The sequence below is a fragment of the Eulemur rufifrons genome, chromosome 17 (assembly GCF_041146395.1).
Source record: "Eulemur rufifrons isolate Redbay chromosome 17, OSU_ERuf_1, whole genome shotgun sequence".
Lineage (NCBI taxonomy): Eukaryota > Metazoa > Chordata > Mammalia > Primates > Lemuridae > Eulemur > Eulemur rufifrons.
Window position 1 is genome coordinate 13,446,498 of NC_090999.1, and position 27,583 is coordinate 13,474,080.

Below are 27,583 nucleotides of genomic sequence, written 5' to 3' on the forward strand. Positions count from 1 at the left end.
TTGTTTCGGTCAATGTTACCAAATAACCTGCAATGGATCTACAAGAGACTAAATAATGTTTCCAAACTATACTTCAAAAAAGCAAGTGAAGTCAGGATTCAGAGAGTGTGCACACTCCAAGTCTAGTATGCTTTCCATCATACAGCACAGCCTGTATTCTGAAGCTATGTCTTTACACCTGTTATGAACTGAATTTTTGTGTTCCCCCTAAATTTCATAAGTTAAATCCCTACTTCCCAATGTGATAGTATTTGAAGACATGGTCTTTGGGAGGTAATTAGATCACGAAGGTGAAGCCCATACAAATGAGAATAGTTCCCATATAAGAAGAGACATGAGAGACATGATCTCTCTTTCTCTTTTTTTTTTTTTTTTTTTCTTTGAGACAGAGTCTCACTCTGTTGCCCAGGCTAGAGTGTCATGGCATCAGCCTAGCTCACAGCAACCTCAAACTCCTGGGCTCAAGCAATCCTCCTGCCTCAGCCTCCCAAGTAGCTGGGACTACAGGCATGCGCCACCATGCTCGGCTAATTTTTTCTATATATATTTTTATTTGTCCATCTAATTTCTTTCTATTTTTGGTAGAGACGGGGTCTCGCTCTTACTCAGGCTGATTTCGAACGCCTGACCTCAAGCGATCCTCCCGCCTCGGCCTCCCAGAGTGCTAGGATTACAGGCGTGAGCCACCGCGCCCGGGCTGATCTCTCTCTTTTTCCTGTCAGCCATGTGAGAATATAGCAAGAAGGTGGTCATCTGTAAACCAGGAGGAGATCCCTCACTAGAATCCAACCATGCTGACACAATGATCTCAGACTTCCTAGCTTCCAGAATGGTGAAAAATAAAGATTTGTTGTTTATGCCACTTAGCCTGTGGTATCTTTAATAGCAAACCCAACTGACTAAGGAAATAGCAAAAGCATTTTGTATGTTCTATTTATTTGAGTTACTATTTATGAATTCTTAGAATGATGGTTACCAGAGGCTGGGAAGGGTAGTGGGAAGGTGGAGGAATAGTGGAGATGTTTAATGGGTACAAAAATATACTTACATAGTTAGAACGAGCAATATTTGATAACAAAATAGAGTGACATAACCAAAAATAAGTTAGGGTATACTTTATTCTTACACCTTTTTATAGAAATATTCCTATCCTATTTAAACTTTTGAAAGAGTAGTTTTAATTACTGTATTTGAATAAAATCATCATTATATTATGCCCCATCCAGAGTATTTTGCTTCTAAGTATATACAATTCTGTACAACTTATCTTATGAACAAGGGTTCCCAACAAAACTCCATTTATTTTCCAAGATTACCCATGTTGTATTTGCATGGGGCAGACAACACCAATATGTTCAATGGCACATCTAAACAATTGGAAAATAATATCAAAGGCAAGAAAAGTTTTAAGGATATGAGAAAATTAAATTTAAGGCAACATTTTTTTCCATTTTTTATATTGTGGTAAAATATATATAAGATGGCAACAAACATTTTTCAGTAACCTATCCTAATGCAATGTTGTGTACTATGAGGGATGGATAAACAAAGGCAAATAGGAATGTTTATTCTCAAGAAAAATATAGTTTTATTCTTATACATAATATAGAAATACAAACAATGAGAATAACAGTCAAAAATCACCTGATAATTTGATCAAATGTGTGTATATGTGCCTGTGTGTGCATAACTACTCAGCCATAAAAAGGAATGAAATAATATCTTTTTCAGCAACTTGGATGGAACTGGAGGCCATTATTCTAAATGAAATATCTCAGGAATAGAAAAACAAATAACACACATTCTCTCTTATAAGTGGCAGCTAAATGATGGGTATATATGACCATAAAGTGGTGTAATGTACATTGGAAACTAAGAAGCAGAAAGGTTAGGAGGCGGTGAGGGATAAAAATTCTCTGTTGGTTACAACATCCACTATTCTGGTGACTGGTACACTAAAAGCCCTGACTTAAGCCTTATACAATTCATCCATGTAACAAAACACTGTATCCTCTAAATCTATTGAAATAAAAAATAGATACATAAATAATGACAATCATGATAACGTCAGGAGCTATCTAGGTGTATTCAATATGCTATCTCTAATAGTCACAGTAATCATGTAAGGTGTTTTCCCATTTTACAGATGATGGAATAGAGACTCAAACTAAATAAATTACTTTTCCGAAGTCACAGCCATTAACTCTTTCCACTAAGCCTTGCTTATTTTCTTATATGTATATAATTACTGCTAGCCATGACTTGATCAGGGTAGGCTGTAAGTAATGTATCAGAATGGTTCTTTGAGAAAAGAATGACAATAGAAATTGAAAAAAAAAAAATTAAAGCTTTAGCCCTGCATTTTAATACATTATTTCAATTAAGTATTCTATTCTCCTGTCCTATTCTCCAAGATTTTTTTTCTTTTGCCCATTGAGAGTCTCCATTCATATATTCCAGAACAGTATGCGTTGCAAATGTGAATACTTAAAAATGTTGAGGCAACATAAAGATTAAGAACTACAGCTGTATACACAATGGTATATCCTAAAGGAATATTGGCTAGAGAACAATTATTTCTAAATGTCAAATCTGTGTTTATTTGCAGTTCCACTTGCCTGGCTCTAAGTAAATTGAGAGAAGCCAAGGAGTTAGGATGCCTGACTGTCTTTACCTACAGTCAGCTATCAAGTACCCTAAGCAAAGCTCTGTACCTTTGGTTTGCCACTCCTAGTCAATCAAGCAGGCTCCTGGATAGAGGGGCTCACACATGATTGGCAGGTCTGAGGGAGCTGTGAACAACAGTGAACCTGTTGCTCAATTTCTTTTCAAGTGATGCTATTAGAGGAAACTAAGCATTTTGAGCATGGAGAGGCTGTGTCAGTAAAGCAGCACCATGAATGTTGAGCTCGCAGATGTCACATAGAAGACATCATAAATCTTTACTCAGAGAATAAATGCATTGATAAATGCTTCAAGAACGTGAAACACATGTCAACTGTGGGCCATAACTGCATTAGGAGACTGATATACATCACAGAGTACACTTATACAAACCTAGATGGTAGAGCCTATTACACACCTAGGCTGTTGCTCCTAGGCTACAAAACTCTACAGCATGATACTGTTCTGAATACTGTAGGCAACTGTAATACAGTGGTAAGTATCCATGTATCTAAACATACATAAGCATAAAGAAGATATAGTAGGAATACATTATGATAATCTTGCAGGACTACCATCACATATACTGTTTATCATTGACCAAAATGTTGTTATGTGGCACATGACTATATATAGATATACATACACACACACAGTTTTGTTAAAAAGACATCTATATGGTATTAATATATTAGCTTCTACTTTAATTTTCTGAGGTTTTCAGGTATAACTTCTACACAGGGAAGGATTGGGACCAGAGAGCCCTCATCTCAATACACAATTTACTCCTGCTTTGGATGAATGCTTCACAAACTAAGAGTGGCAGTCTCCTGGGGGTCTTTGCAAGCACAGGTATGCCCATGGAAAATACGGCCTGTCAGTAAACTTTAGTGGATTCCCAGAGCTGTCCATGTATTAGTGTACCCGAACATTCCCAGTAGGAAGGACTTTTATTTTTTTTTTTCCCCAAAGAAGAGTCTGTGGGACTTATTACTACCATAGCAGTTTCATTAAAATCCACTTTCATGTACCTCCTTAGTTACCACCAGATTCAGAGGAAAAATTAGGAAATATACTTATATTTTTAAAAAGCACAAATGAGTAAATTGGGGAAATACAGTAAGAAAACGAGAAATAATTAATGTTAACTATAGTTGCTCTGGAATGTTCCTAAAACAAATCAATGATAAATGCTTCGTGTAATAGATATCCCAGTTACCCTGATTTGATCATTATACATTATATGCTTATATCAAAATGTCACATTTCCCAGAAATATGTACAACTATTATGTATGCATAATAATTAAAAATAAAATAAAATGAAGAGAACAAACTGAGGAATAAAAATAAACATGGATCAAGAGATCATAGCAGACAAATGACAAATGGTGATTGTGGTCAGTAACATTATTTAAATAAGAAATAGTAACTGGTGAAAGAGATACAGAAAAGGATGAGAAACATGACTAAAATGTTCAGATTTTAAGCTTTGTACAGTTGGGGAAAAATTTAGTTAGCAAACTGAGAAATTTATGTGTTTTAAAAGATGGATGAGGTTTGATCAGAGAGTTCTGTCAAGGAAGGGACAATTCTTCTTAGGGGAAAAAAGTCCCTAGTACAGACATTTCTGAGTGAAAAATTAAGCCCTGTATGTGTCAGTGAAGAAAAATGAAGCAAAGAAGATTCACATTTATCTGCATAATAACATTTGAGTTTCTGTGGAGCATTCTGGAAGATATTGAAAGATAGAAACAAACAAACAAAAAAATGTAGTCCAAAGAGTGAGGGAGATGGTATCCCTGTGAAATAAAAACAACAGTTAAAGCTATGAATGAGAGTAATGAGGGACTTGGAGGTATTTAATTTCTGTTTCAAATTGGTTTATTTGTTCACGGATCACAATTACCTCCTATACTCTGTAGACTTATAGAACAGAGTTCCTTGAAAACTGAGTTGTATGCTATGTAATTATAAGGGTATAAAGAGGTATTTATGATCTTTTATGGCTATATTTTATGTTAGTTATGTGGCTATGCTGTTTACTTGAAGATCCCATATGTTAATTTGATTTATAGTGCATCTAAGGTGATCAGAAAGGACGTACAAACCTGCTGAAACATCCTATATCCCTTCTTGCTCCACCATTCTCATAATTAAGTATATACTTGAAATTTTACACTGATTTGTTACTGAACACTTGTCTAAATTAAAAATGGTTTTATATTTAACCAAGTTTTTAGTAACAAATTAATTGTCAATGGGATGTGCCTTTTGTGGTTTGGGGACTATGCTACTGTAACAAACTCTATAATGCATTATTGAGTAATTAATCTTCATTTCCATTTTGTCATGCTTTGATATAATAATATGATATGATATGATTGTTTTGGCCAGAAAAAAATTGAAGAAAATAAGAATTCATATTTTTTTCTAAAAAAATTATATGTCTTTGATGTTATTCTCAGTAAATATTTTTTACGTAACACACTATTTGAGGGCTGAAGAGTTTGTTCATCAGGAAAAAATGCTAATTCAAGACATAGCAATTCCCCCAATGTAATACAATTTTGTGTGTGTGTGTGTGTGTGTGTGTAGCTAACAATTTATGCGGCAACCAAAGTCAAATAACATATAGAAAAATTCCAGTGAATCATTTACCTTCTTTGGCAAAGGATTAAAAATAATATGAAAACACAGCAAATAATACATTTGAAAATATCATCTAATGTGTGTAATACTCCATATTTTTTGGAAAAAGAGAGGGTCTGTTTAAATTTCATAGGAGTATTGAAAGCAGCTTTTTTCTATTATGGATATAAATAATGCATAATCAAAGTAATAGGAAAAGCAGTTAATTTATCTTTAATTATTCAATCACATTGCTGTAGAAAAAATTAGGACATTTTAAAAAGTGTTAAAATAATAATATATGATGAACATAGAGTACAAATAAACAAAAACCATTGCCTTCTTTCATTGTATTATAGCAAACACTTGTACACAAATTATATGGAAACATACTAACCTGTTTTAGGATCTACGGAGAAGTAGGGTTGTCCCTGGAGAATACTGTAAACCACCCGGGCACTGTTTCCATAGGTAGGATCATCTGCATCAGTAGCTGTCACCTGTAGAACAGAGGTACCTGTGCATTCAGGAAAACAAATTTTAGTGTGTGATGGCATTTAGCACATGATTAATTTGAACACAGAAAATGGGTATGCTGATATATCAAAGGAGAACTATAATGGTTGTGTTCTACTAAATTTAATTCTTAAATTTATGCATAAAACATAGTCTTTGCTTTCTTTTCCTGCCATCGACTGTACTAAAAGAGAGTCCAAATAGAATATTTGATCTCAAATCTTTTAATATGGTTTTATATGTGCTGATAACATTGTGAAGGGGCTCTTCTGACCTTCACACAACCACAGTTTGGTTGGATTGTCACTCATAAATCAAACTGGCATTAAGCATGCACTTAGATCAAAAGTATGGTGAAGGTATATAGTGCATGTTTTATGACTGTTCAGAAGACTGGAGGTAGAATGGTTTGTGATTAACGTAGAAAGGTAGGTGCACTGATATTACATTATCAACGGCATCAAAACAGCCCATTCAAGCCATTTTCTGTCATCCACATCCTTTTTTATTTCTTACCTAGAATATTAAGGTTTCATTACTGGTCCCCTAGGTTCAAATTTCATTCCCTTTCTGTCTTCTATTACAGTACCAACATAATTATCTTTCTAAAATGAGTATCATAATATGCCCATTGCATTGGATTTTTGAAGATTAAAATAAATTTTTCAAGTAATTTATAATCTTTAAAATGTATGTTTTGAGGTACTAAAATTAGTGAATGTGTTATGTTGAATTCTTTATGCTTACAATTTAAAACCTAGTTTGCATAGATAAAGCTATATCATATTTCAATTATTCCTAAATGAAAACTAATCTAAGTGTAACATGACAACCATATATTAAGAGCTACACAAGTTCATTATAGAATTAGTGGGCAAGAGCTCTCATTTATTCAAAAAATGCACTTGATGAATCATCTAATACTGCATACTTGGTATTTTATTCTGTATACCTAGAAAAGTTCTATTTACTAATTTGAATTATCTAGGAAGCAAAAATATTTTCACAGTCAAATGAAAATGAATGAAATTTTGTGTTATTTTTGCATTTTAATTTGGAAGCACTAATAATGACCAGTTTTTTATTTTTGTAATCATTTCAATGATTTAGAATCTAATCGTTCAACTACAAAATTTGTACTTCCATATTGAAATTTAGACACAGGTTTCAGAAAAGTTTGCTCTATGTCTTCAAAGGATCCTAGAAAATGTAATAGAATTAATATGCCAAAGTCACCTAAAAATTCTTATTAGCAGAACATGAATGTACATGACTTTTAAAAACATACTATGATTCTAGCCCGTAAATAGTATTTTTACATTGAGATGATAAGAAAAAAATATGACTTGTAATTGCCCATACCTAGAAAGGAAAAGTTGTGTTATGACTAAAAGCGATTTCAAATTACAGACTAATAAAACACAATGGTGACACCAAATGCTGGTGAGAATGCTGAGAAACTTGGTCACTCCTACACTGCTAATGCCAATGTGAAAGTTTGTCAGTTTCTTATAAAACTAAACACATATTTCTATACAACCCAATAAATTGTACTTGGGCATTTATACTAAAGAAATAAAAAACTTATATTCACATAAAAGTCTGTTCTCAAATGTTCATAGCAACATTGTTCATATTAGCCCCAAACTGGAAACCACAGCTATGTCCTTCAGTGACAGAATCGTTAAACACACTGTGATACATTCATAGTATTAAATGTCACTCAACAAGGAAAATGAACAGATTATTGATACATAAAACAACTTAGATGAATCTTCAGAAAAATCAAACTAAGTGGGAAAAAAAGCCAATCCCAAAATGTATTATACCATGATTCCAGATATATAACATTTTTGCAATTATACAAATTAGCAATGATAACAGACTAGTAGTTGCCAGAGATTTGGAAGAGGAACTGTAGAGAGGAGGGTTTGGTTATAAAAGGGAAATATGAGGGACCCTTATGATTGGAAACTGTTCAGTATTTTAATTATAGTGGTGGATATATGAATATAAACAGGTGACATAATTGTATAGAACTAAGCACACTCATACACACACGCAAATTTATACAAGTAAAACTAGGGAAATCTAAATATTATTGGTAGATTATACCATTTCAATAACCTGCTTATGATATTATGATAACCTCCTCCTACATGAGGAGGAGGAAATGGACAAATTGCTGGAAACATTCAACCTCCCTAAGTTCATCCAAGAGGTAATAGAATTCCTGAATAGACCAATTTCAAGCACAGAAATTGGAGCAGCAATTAAAAACCTTCCAAAAAGGAAAAGTCCCAAACCAGATGGCTACACTTCAGAGTTTTACCAAACATACAAAGAAAAACTCATACCTACACTACAGAAATGATTCCACAACATTGAGAAAGATGGTATTCTCCCTAACTCATTCTATGAGGACAATATCACCTTGATACCAAAGCCAGGAAAGGACACAACAAAAAAAGAAAACTACAGACCAATATCCCTCATGAATATAGATGTAAAAATCCTCAACAAAATTTTAGCAAATCGAATTCAGAGCATATCAAAAAAATAATTCACCATGACCCTGTTGGCTTTATACCAGAGATGCAAGCCTGATTCAAAATATGCAAATCTATAAATGCAATTCACCTCATAAATAAAATCAAGAACAAAGACCATATTATTCTCTCAATAGATGCAGAAAAAGCATTTGACAAAGTCCAGCACACCTTTATGATAAAAATTCTGAACAAAATAGGCATAGATGAGTCATACCTTAAAATTATCCAGGCCATTTATGATAAACCCACTGCCAATATCATACTGAATGGGAAAAAATTGAAACAATTCCCACTTAGAACTGGAACCAGACAAGGTTGCCCACTATCCACACTTCTATTCAATATAGTGCTGGAAGTCCTTGCTAGAGCAATTAGAAATGAGAGGGCAATTAAGAGCATCCAAATGAGGGCAGATGAGATCAAACTCTCACTATTTGCTGATGATATGATATTATATCTAGAAAAGCCCAAGGATTTAACCAAAAGACTCCTGGAATTGATAAATGAATTCAGTAAAGTCTCAGGATACAAAAGCAATACACACAAATCAGAGGCATTCATATACACCAATAACAGTTAAGCCGAAATTCAAATAAAAAATGCAATACCTTTTACAATAGCCTCAAAGAAAATTAAATATCTAGGAATATATTCAACAAAAGAGGTGAGACTTATACAGGGAGAACTATGAAATACTAAGAAAATAAATTGTAGAAGATCTAAACAGATGGAAAAAAATTTACCTTGCTCATGGATTGGTAGAATCAACATTGTTAAAATGTCCATACTACCTAAAGTGATCTACATAATTAACACAATCCCTATCAAAATACCATCATCATTCTTTACAGATCTAGAAAAAATAATTCTACACTTTGTATGGAACCAGAGAAGAACTTGTACAGCCAAAGCAATCTTAAGCAAAAAGAACAAACTAGGAAGTATCAGTTTACCAGTCTTCAAGCTGTACTACAAGGCTATAGTAACTAAAACAGCATGGTACTGGCACAAGAATAGAGACATAGACCTTTGGAACAGGACTGAGGATCCAGAGATGAAACTATCCACATATTGTCACCTAATCTTTGACAAAGCAGACAAAAATATACACTTGGGAAAAGAATCCTTTTTCAATAAATGGTGCTGGGAAAACTGGATAACCAAATGCATAAGATTGAAACTGGATCCCCACCTCTCACCTCTTACAAAAATCAATTCACATGAATAAGAGACTTAAACATAAGGCATGAAAACCTAAGAATCCTAGAAAAAGATGTAGGGAAGACCCTTTCAGACATTGGCCTAGGCAAAAAATTTATGAAGAGGACCCCTCAAAGCAATCACAGCAGCAACAAAAATAAATAAATGGGACCTGATAAAATTAAAAAGCTTCTGCACAGCCAAGGAAACTATCATTAGAGCAAACAGATAGCCTACAGAATGGGAAAAAATATTTGCTCTCTACACATCTGATAAAGGGCTGATAACAAGAATCTATCTAGAACTTAAAAAAATCAACAAGAAAAAAATCAAACAACTCCATCAATAAATGGTCAAAGGACATGAATGAAAACTTTTCAAAAGAAGACAGAATAATGGCCAGCAAACATATAAAAAAAATGCTCAACATCTCTAATCATTATAGAAATGCAAATCAAAACTACAATGAGATATCACCTAACCCCAGTGAGATTGGCCTTTATCAAAAAAATCCCAAAACAACAATGCTGGGAGGATGTGGAGAGACAGGAATATGCTTACAGTACCGGTGGGACTGCAAATTAGTGCAACCTCTGTGGAAAAGAATTTGCAGATATCTCAAAGAGCTAAAAATGGAAACATCATTTGATCCAGCAATCCCACTACTAGGCATCTATCCAAAGGTATACAATATTTTCAAGTTAAATATTTCCTATGGCATACACTTAGCTATTCCCATGCTAGGGATTAATACCTCTCAGCTGATGTTTTATACAAAGCTGAAAAAGATTTAAGTACATAAAAAAAAGCTTTCAAGATATTTTTTCTACAATAAAACTTAAGTCTTATTTCCTTTAGGGATTGCCCTGTGTCATTCCTTCCATTTTTTTTTCTCTACTTCTGCTTTATAAATAGCACATATTTTGTACAGTTGCATATCAATGAGAAGCAAAAAGAATGGACTTCCTCAAAAGTCTCTAAAGACCAGTTTGAAATATTTAATAAGACATTTTAATACCAAGCAAATATTCTTTCAGATTGCAAGTTGTTATGCATGACTTGTCAAGGTTCACAGCTCTGTTAAAATCTCGAGAGATTCAATGTTGAACAAGAACTTGGAGTAAAAATAAGCTGAAGATTTATAAAGGCTGAGAGTACCTCTGTGAAATAATCTCGGAGGGCTTAATTCTCAGAAGATTTTCCAAGGAACTGTAAAAAAGCAATAGTCATCAAGATACAACTTAAATTTTATTCTACGCAAGAGGACTGTAATTTCACCAACAGAGCAGTAACATTGGCTTCTAGTCATTGCGTAATTTGATAAAGCTTTGGGTATTCACTCAACAGGCATTGGGTAAGAATAAAAATTCTTTCTGCAAAAACATTTATGAAACGTTTGAGCTGGGTGACAAAACAAAATTCACTACTCTATGTTCTAACTATTTATTTTAAATCATGGCTATTGTTAATTTCTGTGTACTTTTCAACAAGATCATATTTATGGAACTACCTAATGTGAAGCTTCATGTCCCCATGTAAATTTTATATTCTGTTCCTCAAATGGCAAAAATAATCATTGGGGAAATAATGTGTATTGAGTGCCAATGATGTGGGAAGCCTTGTGTTACAAACCATTAAATTTAATAATGAGATTAATCTATTAAGAAAATTACATTTGATGCCATTTTACAGAAAAGGACATTAAGGTTAGGAAACTATACAGTTGACAATTACAGAAGGGAAAATTCAAGCTCAGACCTATCCATTTTGATGTTACATTTTTTTTTTCCTATATACTCCATTGCTCCATCCAGAAATGATCTTGTTGAATCTTGTTTGATAGTTACAATATTTCCTGCCTTTTTCTCCTATGTGTTCCTTGATGGTGTATAATGACAGTCCAGATATATATACTTGGGGAGAAGCAGTTTTATATGCTATCTCCACAGCCAAAGACCAAACCAGAAAATATATTTTTGTCAAATGAAATTGACCTGTAGAATAATTAGAAGAAAGTAATCTCCAGATACTGACAACAGTGTTGTGCTCCCCTGCAACCTTGTAGAATGCTCATAATTCTCTTCATGGCTGTACAGAGTAAATGGTCATAGTAAGTATTGACTAGACTGACCATATGCCCACCAGTCTCACAAATCTTATAAACAAATTTGCACATTCTCTTGGATCAATTTTCTACCCTGTCTGCTTTGCTCTGTTTTCAGGAATTTAATACCTGTCATTGACATTAATTAGCTTTCTTTACCAACTGAACAATGGGAGTAATAGAGGGAAATTTTAAAACTAGAAAAGTCAATCTCCCTCTGTCTCCATTTCTCCATCTCTCTCTCTCCTTCCCACTGTCCTCCCAACCGTCTTCTGCTTTGGGTGGTATCTCTGCAATGACTGCAGTTCTTCAATGGTTCCAGCTCCCTCTCAGCTTACCCCTTCCATGGCACATCCTATAAGGCCCAGCTGTTGGGATCAGATATTACTACCCTTCCTACCCTTAGAAGAGCTAAACTCCTGCATTCATTATCTCACAGTCTATTATTTAACGTTTAAGTTTCCCCATTTTTGTAACTCTTTCCCTTTACTCAATTCCCTCTATTGATCTACCTGCAGTGGATTTGTTTTTTCCTCACAGAACCCTGATTAACATAGAAAGTATTAACAGATTGCTCCCCAACGTTCCTTCATCCCTTTTATAAGAGTAATGACTACCCACTGTCAAACATAAAGCTTAGGTTCTGTATTTAATTCTACTATAGTGAGTACAGGTTGATCATTCCTTATCAGAAATGCCTGGGACCAGAAATGTTTCAGATATTGGAAATTTTTTCAGAGTTTAGAATATTTATATATACATAATGTGCTATCTTGGGGATGGTACTCAAGTCGAAACATAAAATTCATTTATGCTTTATGTACACCTTATACCCATAGACTGAAGGTAATTTTATATAATTTTATGTAATAATTTTATGCAAGAAACAAAACTTTTTGTGTACATCGAACAATCAGAAAGCCACCAGTGTGGACAGTCTGTAGTTGTTTGGAATCATCATAATTCCTGACTCTTAATTTATATGCTACCAATAAGCAATCATTTTCTTATACTTATTCACACATGAATACTTAACAGTAAGAAATATGGCATATCATCAATGCAGTGAAAAAATATGTGTTTGGGGTAACTAAGCAATACAGTAGCATCATCAGACTACTTACATAAGCTGTTACATTAAAAGGTTACTGTATATTTTAGTTTTTATATTCTTTTTAGGGGAGAAGCAACAACAGAAATGGTTGAGGGACCAGAAAGTGGGTCCTCTAGGGAAGAGGAGGCATTCTGCTCTGCCTTTGAAAAATGTTTCTTCCAAAGTCACATGACTCATTAACAAAGCTTTTTGCCTTAGAAGTCTCTCTTTGATTTTATAAACTGAAATGATTTCTAGTTCTGTTATGAATGCACACTTCTCTCGTTTTTCAAGGAGCCCATGACACATTTTCACTATGTCATCTATAGGCATTTTTTCTGCAGTGTAAACAATGTCATCTTCATTGTCATAACAGTGCTCAAAAAGTTTCAAATTTTAGACCATTTCAGGTTTCAGATTTTCAGATTATGGGTGTTCAACCTGTACTTTTAAATGAATCTGGATGCTCCATACATTCAATAGCTTGAATTATTCAGCATATTGGAATCTAACAAATATATCATCTAGAGAGTTATTCATTGTATGAAAAATAAAATGATGAGATTTTGGGCGGGAATGTTTCATAATGTGGAAAATTTACATATATATATAATTATATGTTTATATGGTGTTTAAAAACTCAAATACTTGTCAAAGTATTCTACCAGTTATTTCTCTTTTTATGCATGAAATGTTTTAGAAATTGTTTCTTGAAAGAAGTTTTTTTTTTTAATTAATGGAGTTGGAAAGTTATGATCCTACTAACAATAATAATGCAGTTTTTTAACTGGATAATTTATTATATCACTTTATTATCAGAATTAAATATTTCCTGTCTAGCATTTGTAGCAATTAAGTCCATTGCATTGTTGGTAATTTTATATTAATTTATTATTAAAAATCTTAATATGTATCTATAAACTGCATTAATTTTCACTCTTTGAAAAATATTTCATTGGAAAAATAAAAATTGTTGCCAAGTCCAGCATTTCCTAGATAATGTAATGTCGTTTTGGCTAAATTTTCATTCAACAGTAACAACAAAAACAGTAATTTAGCCAAAAAACAAATAGATAAGCAAACAATAACAACAAAAAAAGAAATACCAGGAATAGAAATATTTTGTCCCTGTTTATTCAAAAAAGTTGTCAATAGTATTTCAAAATAGTCTGATAAAAGGTTATAATATATATTAACAGTCCATATTCATAATATATATAGTAAATGTTATATATAGTCAACTATGTATAAATATATGTGTGTATGTATGTGTGTATGCAAATTTGTATGCATACAATTGACATTCAAATGTTGAGTTCAATCACTGAGGAAATAACACCAGTTTATTTTTTATTTTTTTGTCAAATAGTTGGAAATAATGATTTATAAAGATTATAATAACGCAATCTACATATATTTAAAGTAACCAAAAAACAAGATAAAGAGAACCATATAGATATAATTAAAAGCCACTTAACTTCTTCATTCCCATGTGTACTCCTACCAGATCTGCTATTCCAGTGTAAATACTCTTTCTTTGAGTAACTAGTATTTTATTCATTATAATTTAAATTATCTGATTTCACCACATTTGAAAACTATATATTGATACACCACAGTGAAAGATAACAAAAGTGCTGTATCTAAATAACCCCAATACCTCGCCTCACCATGCCGTATTTTAATTACATGCTAGTATTAGTATTATCACCATATGTATAACGGTTAAATCCTTATTTCTTGCCTAATTAATTTTAAGCAACAAATATTGTACCCTTAACAATTTCTGTGGAAATATGTGTTATTCAGCATCCTTTAACCCTTGATTTTTGTCAGTTATATAATTATTTTAGATCACTGTAGTAAACAATATTATATTCTTCTTTCATAACAAATGACTTACTAACTCACTATATATAGTAACCAGCCAGGAGCCAGACTACTACCTATAAGTCAGATTTATAGGAACTTAGATCACTGTTGTTGATAATAATCCAGGAAACCAAATAATAACTCTTGCAACAATTGGCCACACATGGCCAGGACTAGATTAATAACTATCAGTTTCCCTAATTTTTATACCACTTCCAATTTAAGACCAATAATAGAAAGCCAAATATGCGTTTCTAACCAATCCCATAGGATGGCCTGCCTCTGGTTAATCCTACAGCGCCCCCATGCCAACAGCTTCCACTGAGGGTATAACTGAAACCTTCCATTTTTTTCTACTATAAAACATTCTCAATTACCTGGCCTTTGAATCTCTGCCAAAATGCTGATTCCCTGGCTATAACAAGCTGGAAATAAATAGCCTTTGCTTGTTGACATTTGGTGGTCTTCATTAGTTTCTACAAATTAAAGAAATCAAGATGTAATAAGCGCTATTTGATTATGAAAAAAGTATTATTGGATAAACCAACCAATGAGTCTTGAATAATTTTAAAAAGCTGAGAACACCTGTATTTTTAAACCTTTGCCACCAGAATGAGAACATTTAAATTGCCAAAATCAAATACCTCTTCAGAATTATTAAATGTGTATGGCATATTTTCTACTCATTTTCTTTATCCAACATAGTTTTCTTTCTAGAAATATTGTATAGATTTTACTATTAGTAGTTTGCTGAAGTTCATAAAAACTGCATCTACTGCACAGTTGCTAATTTTTACTAGTCTTTCCATATCAGAAATTTTGTAAATTTTCTGAGTCCTTTCATATCTGAAAACACCCTTATTTTTTTCTCATATTTGAACATGTTGCTACTAGGATCAAAGTAGAATTTTTTATATAGTTTGCTATTGTCTTCTCAATTCCATCTTTGCTAATGAATAATATAAAAAAAAATATTTGCACTGGCAAGGCGTGGTGCTCACACCTATAATCCTAGCACTCTGGGGGCCAAACTGGTAGAGTAGATTTTATAAAACAATGCTTGGAATCAATAAGTTTTCCATGTCTTTGTCAGTCTCAGTTTCAGCGAGTGCTTTAATCACACAGACTCTAAGTCAGAGTGTAAATTTTGTTATAAAGCAGTGTCAAGACAGGTACTCTTATATTTCTTTCCTAAAAGGACAATAAGGAACTATTCCCATTAAATCCCTTTTTGTTAATTGTATTGATCATACTGAATATTTTAAATTAGAGAAATAAAACATGTTCTTGGTAAGAAAAATAAATACTACTCCAATACCATTTCCCTTAAGAAAGATAACCTTAACAGTGTTGTCTTGTATATCTTTCTACAATTCTATCTCTGCTCATTCAAAGTTCTATAATGTAGTTGCATATATACTACACAAAACACTATGCAGTTTTTCCTCCACCTAACAATTTGTTGTGGACATTTAAATGCCAATTATGTAAATTTTTTTTTTAATTTAGGCAATTTAATTGGAGGATATAATTGAAAGAATTTTAAAAATAAGCAAATAATCAAGATTTGAGTGTGTACGATAGTTCTGAAAAATAAGTGAACAACATAAGAATGCATATGAGTGGCGTCCCTGAATAAGGGACCTGAAATAATGGAATAGAAAAAAATGACATTAAGATGCAACTCAAGAATTTAAAATCCAGTACTAAAGAACACTTCAGTGTAACAATTAAAATTATATACAGCTGCACATATGGAGGGAAAATTACACAGAAGGACTACAGAGAAACATTCTAGTAAATTATTGGACTTTGTAGATAAAGAACAGATTCTTTTATCTGTCCTTATGTAATACATATTTTTATATAATATATAATTCTAATAGCTACATTATATTCTACATTGTTTATTGATGCATGCTCAGAGTTTTTGTGTTCGTTTTCCATTGCTGTGTAACAAATTACCAAAAAGAATTGTGTACTACAAAAGCCATCCCATTGGCTTATGTATGTGTGGATATTGGCTTGTTTCTTGGTATTTACATGCACTACTGTCCCCCTTTCTGAAAGAGCACAACTTCCTCAATACTCCGTGGTGTTTTCATGTGGCACAGCAGTGGAAGTGTCAGAGAGGCCCTTTAGCTTGCTCAGGCAAGATAGGTCTAGACTCAACTTCACGGAGTTTTCTCTTTGCCAGGGCATAAGAACAAGAAAAGTTTCATACATACTAAAGCGTGTAATGAAATTGGAAGAATGAAACTCAATGGATCTCAAGAAGACTTGCAATCAAGACAAAGAGAATGAAGCCATGAACATCAATGACTGAGCGAAGAAAACCAGTGGGAACAAAGAAGACTGGTAGAAAGTACTGGTGGTAGTCTTTCTCACTGTGTCTTCTCCCTATATGCTGCGCCTTCACTCTCCACCTGATCCCAGGGTTTTCTTCTGTATACAATTGCTGTGCCTTCCCTCTATACCTGACAGTTGTGCATCCACTCTCTGTGTGATCACCATGACTTTCTCTACACCACATCACCTGGCATTCATTCTATACCCTATTGCTGTGTTTTCTCTCTATACTTGCTACTGCGTCTCCTCTCTATACCTGGTCACTTTGCCTTCTTTTTATACCTGACCATTGTACCTTCTAGCTATACCTGATTGCAACGTTTCTACTTTACATCTGACACCTGTGCCTTCTTCACTTTATACCTGGGCACTATGATTTTCTCTACACCTGATCCCTGTGCCTTCACCCTAGACTCAGTCACTATAAATTTTTTTTCTCATATTATGATCTCGTGCCTTCACTCTGTATCTAATCTCTGGGCCCACTCCCTATACCTGTCGTTGAGCTTTCTCTCTATACCTGATCACTGATATTTCACTCTATACCTGATCACTGACATTTCACTCTATATGTGACTCCAAAGAAATTGAGAAAGGTATCCAAATGGTGCCTCAGAAAAGAAATTAGATATTCAAAACAGAATTAGAAATCAAGCTCAATTAAAAGTGAAGGTGATCATTGCACACATGGGTTTTTAGAATAAAATTTCAGCAGTATATGCCTTAATACAGTAATTTCATCCTTTGTTTAAAATCTTTGTCAACTTATAAAATTTTATACTAATTTCAATTTATGTGCTTTTATTAAAATATAGGGATAACAGCATAGAATCATTATTATTTTCAGTGATAACTGAGTAATGAGAAGTGTGTTTTTTGAGACTTGGTTTTATTCTGTTTTTAGTAAGAAAGAAATAAATACCAAAAAATGGTTAGTATTAGGATGTATTTATATAACAAGCCAATAAATTAAGTAGTAGTTGATTTATTACAAAATAAAAGCTAACTAACACAGAAGAAAAGCTCTGAGAAAAAAGAAGAAAGTTATGAGACTTGGAGATTTTTGTCCAGTTTATGATTCAGCAGTTGTCCCATGTGTCACCTCAGGGGTATTCCAATGTACTATGTATAACTGTAGCACCAGCCTAACTTTATTGAAATGATCTCATTCTGCAGATTATGCCCCAGGGTAATGATTTTAAAATGGCTACTTAAATCCTGGCAGACGTCCAGAGTGAAGCTCCCAAGATGTTTGGGCAGAACTAAATCAGTGCTCCAACAAGGGGTTCTGTAAAGTCAGCACAGATGATACCTCTCCTTTTTGCGCTGCAACAAGGAACACAGGTGCAAATGGAGTGGGCTTGGGACTTTAGAGATTGGAGGTTTAAAAAAGAAGGCATGAAATATTAGAGACATGTCAGTACATCTTCAAGAACAAGGAACCTTGTGAATTTTAAGGATCAAATGGTAAAACTTCATCTTTTCTTTATCTGCAAAGACAAGTTTAAGTGTTCCATTGAACCTAAAATTTATTAAATATATACTTATATCTGATAAAATAAAATATTTATCCTATCTCTCATAAATTAAAAATTATTGTTTCTACAAACTGTTCACTATGTTAAATGCTTCTCAATGATGTTTAATAGATAGGTATATTTTATTAATGTCCAAAAAAGGTAGAGATTTATACATTTTCATAAGGAAATCTTTCTTTGAAAAAGAAAGATGTAAAGTTTCTTTTCAGCAAATTGCCCTGTGATCTGATAAGATATTCTTTGAAACAATTTCTATATATAAAGCATTCGAAAAAAATAAAATAAAGTGACTGAAATACAAGCAAATTTAAGTTCACACTACAAGCCCCTGATTCTAGGTGAAAGACTATAACTGCAGAAAGTTGGGTATATCACCATAAATATAGAAAGGACAAAAATGAGTCTTGTACTAAGGAAAAGGGATTTATTAATACACACAATTAAAACAAACACTGTTATCAGCTTTTTAATATAATGATATATGTCTTTGCAATATTGTTAATGAATGATCTTAATCATTTATGATGTTCTTTTCATGTAAGAATTGCAATGCCATTTACAAATACAATTTTATTCATCCTATCTTTGTTTGTAAAATGCCACATAGTCACTTGACTGCTGACTCAAAAAGCAGATTACTTTTCCCTTTGTTCTGTGATAAACCAAAGCTTTAACTTATTGTCTCATATTTCTTAAATCTCATTTCTGAAAAACTTGGACATTTGATAAAATTATAGAAAACTAAATTAAAGAAGTACTTCCATAGAATAATTGATAGAAGATGGAAAAGATCATCAAGACTGGTATGATAATGTACTGCATATCACAGAAAAAAAGGAAAATGAAAAATCTTAAACTTGCATTGAAAAAATATGTACAAGTCTCTTATGGACCAATCCAGGGTACATTTGCCCTCAATAGTATTATAATGTCACTCTGTCTACATATGTTCACTCTATTGAAACTGATTAAATATTTAGATGAATTTTTAAAATTAATAATATACATTATAATAATATAACCTCCAGTACCTTTCTAGGCACCCAACATAATTCAAGTAGTCTTCTAAATTAAGGCTATAAAACAGAGATTTCTTTTAAAAATGAGAGCCAGCATGACTCTCCAAGTAGCCACACCATTATTCTTTCTATAGGAACAAATAATGTTATTTTATTCAATGATTTTCTTCAGTGCTTTTATACTATTGTGCATTTGAATGTGGCAACTAATATTTATACACCACAATTGCTCACCTCACTAGATAGGACATATTTTAGTTATAAAGTATATGGAATGATCATTCTAACATTGCGAAATTCTCTTGGGAAGTGACTATAAATTTAACAAATATATTTCTCAATTTATGTTTCTACTTTGAAATATTATCATTTCCTTATCTTGTATGTTTCCTAGGGCAGTAGTTCTCAACTGAGAGTAATTTTGCCCCACGGAAGGCATTTGGCAATGTCTGGAGACATCACAATTTGGCGGTAGTGGGAGAGATAAAATTGGCACCCCCTGGGTAGAGGGTAGGGATACTGCTAACCATCCTACAATGCACAGGGCAGCTCCTCACAACAAAGAACCATCCAACCCAAAATGTCAATAGTGGAAAGATTTAAAAATTCTTTCTTAGGATAATACAATTCTCTAGATAACAGTTAAAATTACATTCTGTAAATCAAAAGATAAAGAAAAACCTTATATTAATACTAAACATGCTTCAAAAACAAGTTTATTTTTGCATCTTTCTTTATTAAACCATCCAGAATGCCACAGAATTTTTCTGCTGATTATTGTCCACAGACAAGAAATATACAACCACATCATACTTTTCTCACTGGCGATACTGCACACTGCAATTACTTGGAGTGGTTCCATGACCATTACTGTGCACTGTTGAGACATAAGAAACTATAATTTGATAAAATCTTTCACACCCAGGAAGTCTCTGGTGCTGCCTTCTTTGTATGCTCATATCATATTTTGCAAAGCTATATAAGGAATCTATCATTTGCATGATGTTCCTATTTATTTCCCCAAAGCACGCAGACACACACACAAACAGATACCCCTAATTGAACTATAAACTCACAGGGAAGAAAGGAGTAGTTTTCATCATTGCATCCTCTCTGTGGAATGTCCATGTTTTCCCCTTTTCTAATTGACAAACCCTACTTCGTTGTCTAAGATTCATCAAGGATGTCTTCTCTAATCCACAAGCTGGGCTCCATGTCCTACTCTACAGTTTCTCTATTTTTGTGCTTATCAGATACCATATTGAAGTTTTCTGTTTATATGTCTGCAGTCTGCTCAAAGATAGTGGCCTTGTTTTATTTACCATTTTATTACTTTCCACTATCACAGCTCTCAGCACATAAAATGCCTTCACTCTGTCTCCCTTTCCAGAAAGAACTGGATGGATATAAAGAGAGATTTTTTTAAACGACTCGATGATTCAAAACCCAATTAATGAGAAGATGGCAAAAACAATGATTTTAGACACTATATGGTAAGAAAAATCCTGTTGCATACCTACATTATTATTGGCCTTTATTAAGTATATCTTTAAATTAAGTTTTGGTGTTGTAAAAAATTTTTATCTCAGATTTAGATTTCACTTTTTATCATTTTATAAACCTATATATATTTATATATAATATATATAATATATTATATAATATAATATATTATATTATATTATATAATATTTATATATAATATATATTATATATTATATTATATAATATATTATATATATTATATATAAATATATAGGTTTATAAAATGATAAAAAGTGAAATCTAAATATATATTATATATATTATATATAATATATATAATATAATATATAATATATATTATATATAATATATAAACCTATATATATAATTTATAATATATATTTAATAAGGAATAATTCACTTCTTTCATACCAGATAAGTCACAACACATTTTTTAGAAGTAACCACCTTCAACAGTGTGTGTGTGTGTGTGTGTGTGTGTGTGTATGTATGTTTCCTTCTGATACTTCCTGTGCATATGCTGCAACAAATCTGCATTCTCCAACAAAACTGAGTTCTCTCAGTAACACATAGGGGAAGGCTGGATATTGGTTAGAAAACTAACAGTGTTTACCCGAAGGGAAGAAAAATTATCCTGTGTATTTGTAACAATTATATATTTGTGTGTCTATGTATGTAGTCCAGACAGCACACAGAACACTAGCTGCCACAGAGGAGCACTTTGTCTGTCAGGAATATAACACTATCCTCTAATTGTTCCCTTGACTCTGGTTTTATCCTCTGAAATCTCTGACAATGGGTATTGGCAAACTTTTTCTGCAAAAGGCAATGCAGTAAATATTTTAGGCTTTGTGAGCCAGCCATATGGCCTTCATCCCAGCCATCCAACTGTGCCACTGCAGTACCAAAACTACTGTAGATAATCTTCAAATGAACAAGTGTGGCTGTGTTCCAGTAAAACATTATTTACAAAAACAGATAGCAGGCTAGATTTACCTCCCTGTCCATTATTTGCTGATCTTTGCTCTACGATATCACTAGCTTTTTATTTCTAAAATCAGAGTTGATGCCAATCAGAGTTATCACCCATTCTTAACCACACAGTGTAAAGTGAGTTTCTCCCTACACTAGCTTTCATATCATCTTCACTATCTCTTCATTTTACAATGTGCATTATATTCTACTATGATGATTTTTATGTATTTGTTTTTCCACAATAATTAATTTATACAAACATATATACACATATTACTAAAATATAATTTCCAATATTCAGCCTATGGCTTGCTGTAAAATATTCTTTCAATAGACTCTTGCCTGAAACCGGAATAGTATAGAGACTTAAAACATATTCTGTATTGTCCTTTTTTTCTACTACTTTTAGATATTAATTTTTATCCCTCAACAGTACTTATCTCAGTAAAAGAACTTAAGAATATTAGCGTTCCCCCATTCTCATCCCCCACCTCAAGCCCTAGATGAGAACTTTAAAATGTTTGACTTGTTCCCAAGTCCTTAACCCCATAGCCTTTGCTATAATAATGCCTTTACACTTCATGATTTTTTCTTAGACTGTATAGGATTCTTTTGCATCATAAAAAGTAACCATTCACAGTTAACTCTTTGTTTATACACACACACAGACACACACACATACAAACACACACATTTATTTCAGAGTTCACTACTGATAGCTTTTATCCTCTCCTTATCATTTTCCTTGGCTTTTAGGACTCTGTTCTGATTCATTTCAACTACTTTCAATTGCAAATATTTTCTCAAATATTTTTCTTGATTAGGTAGGAGTATGATACACTTTCTGGATCATTCTCCAAATATTTACCTCATCCTAGCAGATAATTTTGACTGAATAAAAAATTTCAGTTTTCAGCTTTTTCACTGTAGGCTGTAAATGGGATTGAACTCTTGGCTCGCTTCCAGTATTTGAAGCAGTAAATATGAGGTGAATATATATTTTTCCTAGTAGGTAATTTTTAAAAATTTGAAAGTTTGTAAAATTTTCTCTCTGTCCGTAGGCTTTAGAAAATTTACCAGGATTTACCTATGTTTTATTCTTACTCTATTAACCCTTCCTGGAACTCAGAAAAATCTATTAAATTTGTAAATTCGGTATATTCTTTACCTCAAAGAAAAAATATTATTATTCTTTTCCTCCATTTGTTCTTTTTGTCATTGTTGTTGTTCTCTAGGAAAACATGTTATTCATATGATAGCCCTAATGAATATGACCTCTACGTCTCTTTTTTTCACACAAGTCCATAATTTTATATTTTTGCTTTGTGATTATTAGCTGTTTCTTTCAGTCTGGGTTGTTCTCAAATACTAGGACAGTAATTTGGGTCTAATCAGAGACCATTCATGCCTTCAATCCATATATTGATTTTTTATTCTTTACTTATTTGTTTAAAAAATGGCTTCAAGTTACAGAAATCTCTTTGTGATGTCCTTAAAGAGCTTCTAGCGTTCTTATGATCTATTGTTCAGTACTGTGTCTTTTGGTAAAGATTGCTCTTCCTGTTTTATTCTCTGTGGCGCTTTGCTCTCTGTGGTTATGTTTGTTTCTTTTATGCTCACTGAGGCTCTTATGCAGCTCCTGGAAGTAGCTTACCAGTTGCATTCCCACAAATGATGGAGCCAAGGAACTCTTTGCCTTTGTAAGGCAGTGCGGATTGGCTGATGAGTTGTCAGTCCCTTCACATATGGCATGGGAAATTCTGTTCTTGGATTTCCATGCAAACTCTCACCCAACAGGGTTAACAGTGCTGACCTCTTTAATTCCCTCTCAACTCTCCTTGGAGACCAATAAGCCTGAGAGTATTCTGGGCCTTTCCCCAATCTCTCTGAAGCTGCTCTATGTTCTACTTCAGTCCAGAGGGAACCAGTTTGGCAATTGCTTTCTCCCTTGGGACTCTGGCTGTGACGGAGATGATAGTCCCTCTTTTGTACCTGCTCCTACAACAGCTACAGGAGCTATCTGCCCAGCTCCTGACAACTAAAATGAGCTGAAGTTCTGGAGTGGGAAGGAAAGACACTACTATCTTTCATTTAAAAACCTTATGTATATATTCAAATTTACAAAGTGATTTGATTGGTGAGTATAATAACCTTAATGTAATATAACTCATATATATGCAGTAAAATTAAATACATAAAATCTGTAGTCAAAAATGTGTTACAAAGCTCAGAGTCTCATAAAGATAGTCAAAAAAGTATTATCACAACTGAACTTTAATTATATTTTTAAAATCATAATATGAGATAAAAATAAAATTAAAAAGCTATACCACAGAAACCTGTGAGCATAGGAAAAGTCCTAGATCATTAGAGAAATTCAAGATCTGGATCATGATGCATTGACTACAGTGTGGGATTTGTTTTCAGGCAAACCTGGAATAATTTGTCCTTGGCCATTTTCTAGATATGTGAATTTGGAAAAGTGACTCATGTACTCTATGCTAGTTTGCACATCTTTAAAATGATATTCGAAACAAGCCACAGAGATTTTGTATAATTTGAAATAAATAAGATATGTAAATGCATATGAATATCTGAAAAGTTGTATTGATTAGCAATTCTTTCTATTAATATTTGTTCATAAACTGCAAGATTAAAAGATTGCAAACAACTTCAGACATTCTATCATCTTTCTTCTGTGCAAATTGTCACAAGGAATGTGTTGGTATGTTCTTAACAATATATGTGAAGAATATGTGCTCAGAGAACCACATCAGTTAAGCAAGAACTCCAGGTGTTTTCCGATTTATAATTGTTTTCTCTTGGCTCAAACTATTACCTATACTTACATGTTCAGAAATTTATTTTAATATATATTATAATAGACCAAATATTCTTCAACAGCATATGCCATAAAAATCTTAAGATATTTTGAAACTTCTCTAGAATTCTCTACACATGCACATACATACACACACACATAACAATTGGTCTTCAAAAGATGACTTTTGGATTTTCAAAAAACATATTGATTGTCAACTATAAAAATTATTTTTCTTACCCATATCTGACATTTCAGGCACAGTAACGATGTATGGTCCATCTGTGAATTTTGGAGCATTATCGTTGATGTCTTGCACTTTGATGATAAACTCAGATTCAGGTTCAAGAGGTTTGTTCGTCCGTCTGTCAATAGCCTGGGCATGAAGCACATAGTGGGTCTTCTGCTCTCTGTCTAGGCTTTTTGTTGAGTGGATGTCACCCGTGGTATCGTCAATGATAAATATAGTCCCGGCACCTTCTCCAGTAAGGATATACTTGACAGACCCATCACCTTTGTCAGAATTGGAGTGCAGCTGTAAAATAGACATGGAACAATTTAGCATACAATTATGTACTGACCTTACATCATGTATTCTAAAAATTCCCCATGCATAATTTAATACTTAGTTTGACTATGAGTTTTCTTCCCTTCACAGTGTCCTGTGTGTTATTATAGTCACTTATTTTTCTGCAGTTTTTCTTCACCTGGTAATAATATGGATAATGCTATCATACTTTGTGTAAAAGATCCCATTAGTGATTTAAGAAAAATCAATAGACAATATTTATTAAAAGAAAAATAAGATAATTAATAGCCCTTTTCATTCTACCAAATCAACATTTCACTAACAACAATAGAATTGGGAAAAGAAATTCCCACTAGATCATTGTTGCCTTTCATACTCGTGAAATTACTGTGTTTTGTTTTTAATTATTTGACATTCTATTTCAACCTTAAGACTATAAAAATATGTGGCGCAACAAATTGAAACTCAAATTAATTATTAAAATTTCCTCAAAAGAGGCACACATTTAAGTCATTAAGTTACACAGGCATTCATTTAATAATTTGAAAAATAGAATTTTTTAACATAAAAGCTTAGATGTAGAAATAAAAATCCTAGTAGTATTTTCTTTTCTTTAGGGATCATGAAACTTTAACTCAAATTTTAAACAGTAGTAATAGTTTATTCAATAACTAGGTCCTAATTTTTAATTAATTGAGATACACAGACAAATCCTCAGTCAACAAAATTAAAATGATCAAATATTCTTTGAATAGATATTAGAAAAGTTACAGTTCAGTAGAGAAGAGGTCTTCAATAAGAAAGATAACTAACATATTAAGATAATACAGACTGTTTTTTGTCATTTAAACATAAGTAAATGTTTTAAACTTCATACAGTTCATACTTAACATTCTACTATAACTTAAAACATCAAAATTCAGTTAAAGAGTTCCATGAGTGCCAGTGCCGCATTTCTAGCTAGAAATAATAGCAGCATTTTCTCAAATCACAAATATATATTTAAAAAACTATTTCACCCAAGAGATCTGAAAAGTTATCTTTTGTATGAAAGCTTTTTGGTCACATAATCTCAATGACTTACCTTTTGCTCATTTCTGACACTTGGAAACATTGAACAAACACAACCTTGCTCATATAGCATTTCGGTTTGCTTGCCACAGTAAAGTGAAAAATTTCAAGGTTTATTTTAAAGTATCTGAACTCTTAGAGATATTTGAAAAACATAAAATACAGAAAAATACAATACAATATGAAGAAATGATATTTTGGAGGGGAAATTAAGGCAACTGAAACATAAATGATAGCACATCTAGAATAATTTTACTTATTTTTTGAAAACATATAAGACATAACAGGGACAAAATTCTGATAGAAATCATGCAGCCAGATTCAACAAATGAAACTATTTCAAAAATGCTTATTTAGCTCTCTAGTGAAAATGAGGAAAAATACATAAGCCAAATATGGAAATGACAGCTTTCAAAGTTTTACATATTGTTAGAAAATTGACTACTAAAAGAAGGCTACAGAATGAATTGAGACAATTGTATGCATGTATGAAAATGTACTTTGTTTCTTGATGCCTTTTAAAATATCATTTTAGCATCTAGAAGAAAAGATTTATAATTTATGAAGCAGACACCTGGAAAATATCAATAGAACAATCTATTAACATTCTCTAACTTTGCATCAATCCTTGACCAGAACATATAGCAAAGTAAGCAGCAAATTCATTGACCAAATTTTTCTAAAACCTTTTCTGGAATAGTTATCATTAAACTAACAAACTGTGAAATAGTTGAATAATTTTTATGTTGTTATAAATAAATTATAAATCTACAAATCTATATTATATAATTATACCTAATTAAAAACACACTTGGGGAAATGTGTTATGCCTTCCAACAACTAATTTTAGAAAGACATAGCAATGATGACAATTAACTTTTATCTACTATTGTATATATAGAAAACTCTTCTATATTTTTAGTGAAATTAATTTGATACCATTTAGTTTTGAATTAAAGGTTCATATTACAGATATTTAATTATATTTAAAGAAGAATGTGTTTAAGTATGTAAAATAAATAGTAAAGTTGTCAACCTAAAGTATCTCTTGAAAATTTATATATTATACAGTTTATATAAATTCTGGTAAATAATTCAGATAAAATAAAAATTATAAAAAATTTATAGTTTGATATTTAAAGAC

General features: G+C 32.5%; 1 protein-coding gene across 3 annotated transcripts in view; it reads right to left on the reverse strand.

Annotated features, from left to right (window-relative positions):
• CDH18 (cadherin 18) overlaps window positions 1-27,583 on the reverse strand; it is a 202,850-nt gene that overhangs the window by 141,294 nt on the left and 33,973 nt on the right. For all 3 annotated transcript variants that reach the window (XM_069492575.1, XM_069492577.1, XM_069492576.1), the window contains exons 2-3: window positions 25,080-25,374; window positions 5,692-5,811 (exon numbers count right to left, since the gene is read on the reverse strand). In XM_069492575.1, coding sequence (XP_069348676.1) covers window positions 5,692-5,811; window positions 25,080-25,374 — 415 coding nt within the window. The remainder of the gene's footprint in view (window positions 1-5,691; window positions 5,812-25,079; window positions 25,375-27,583) is intronic.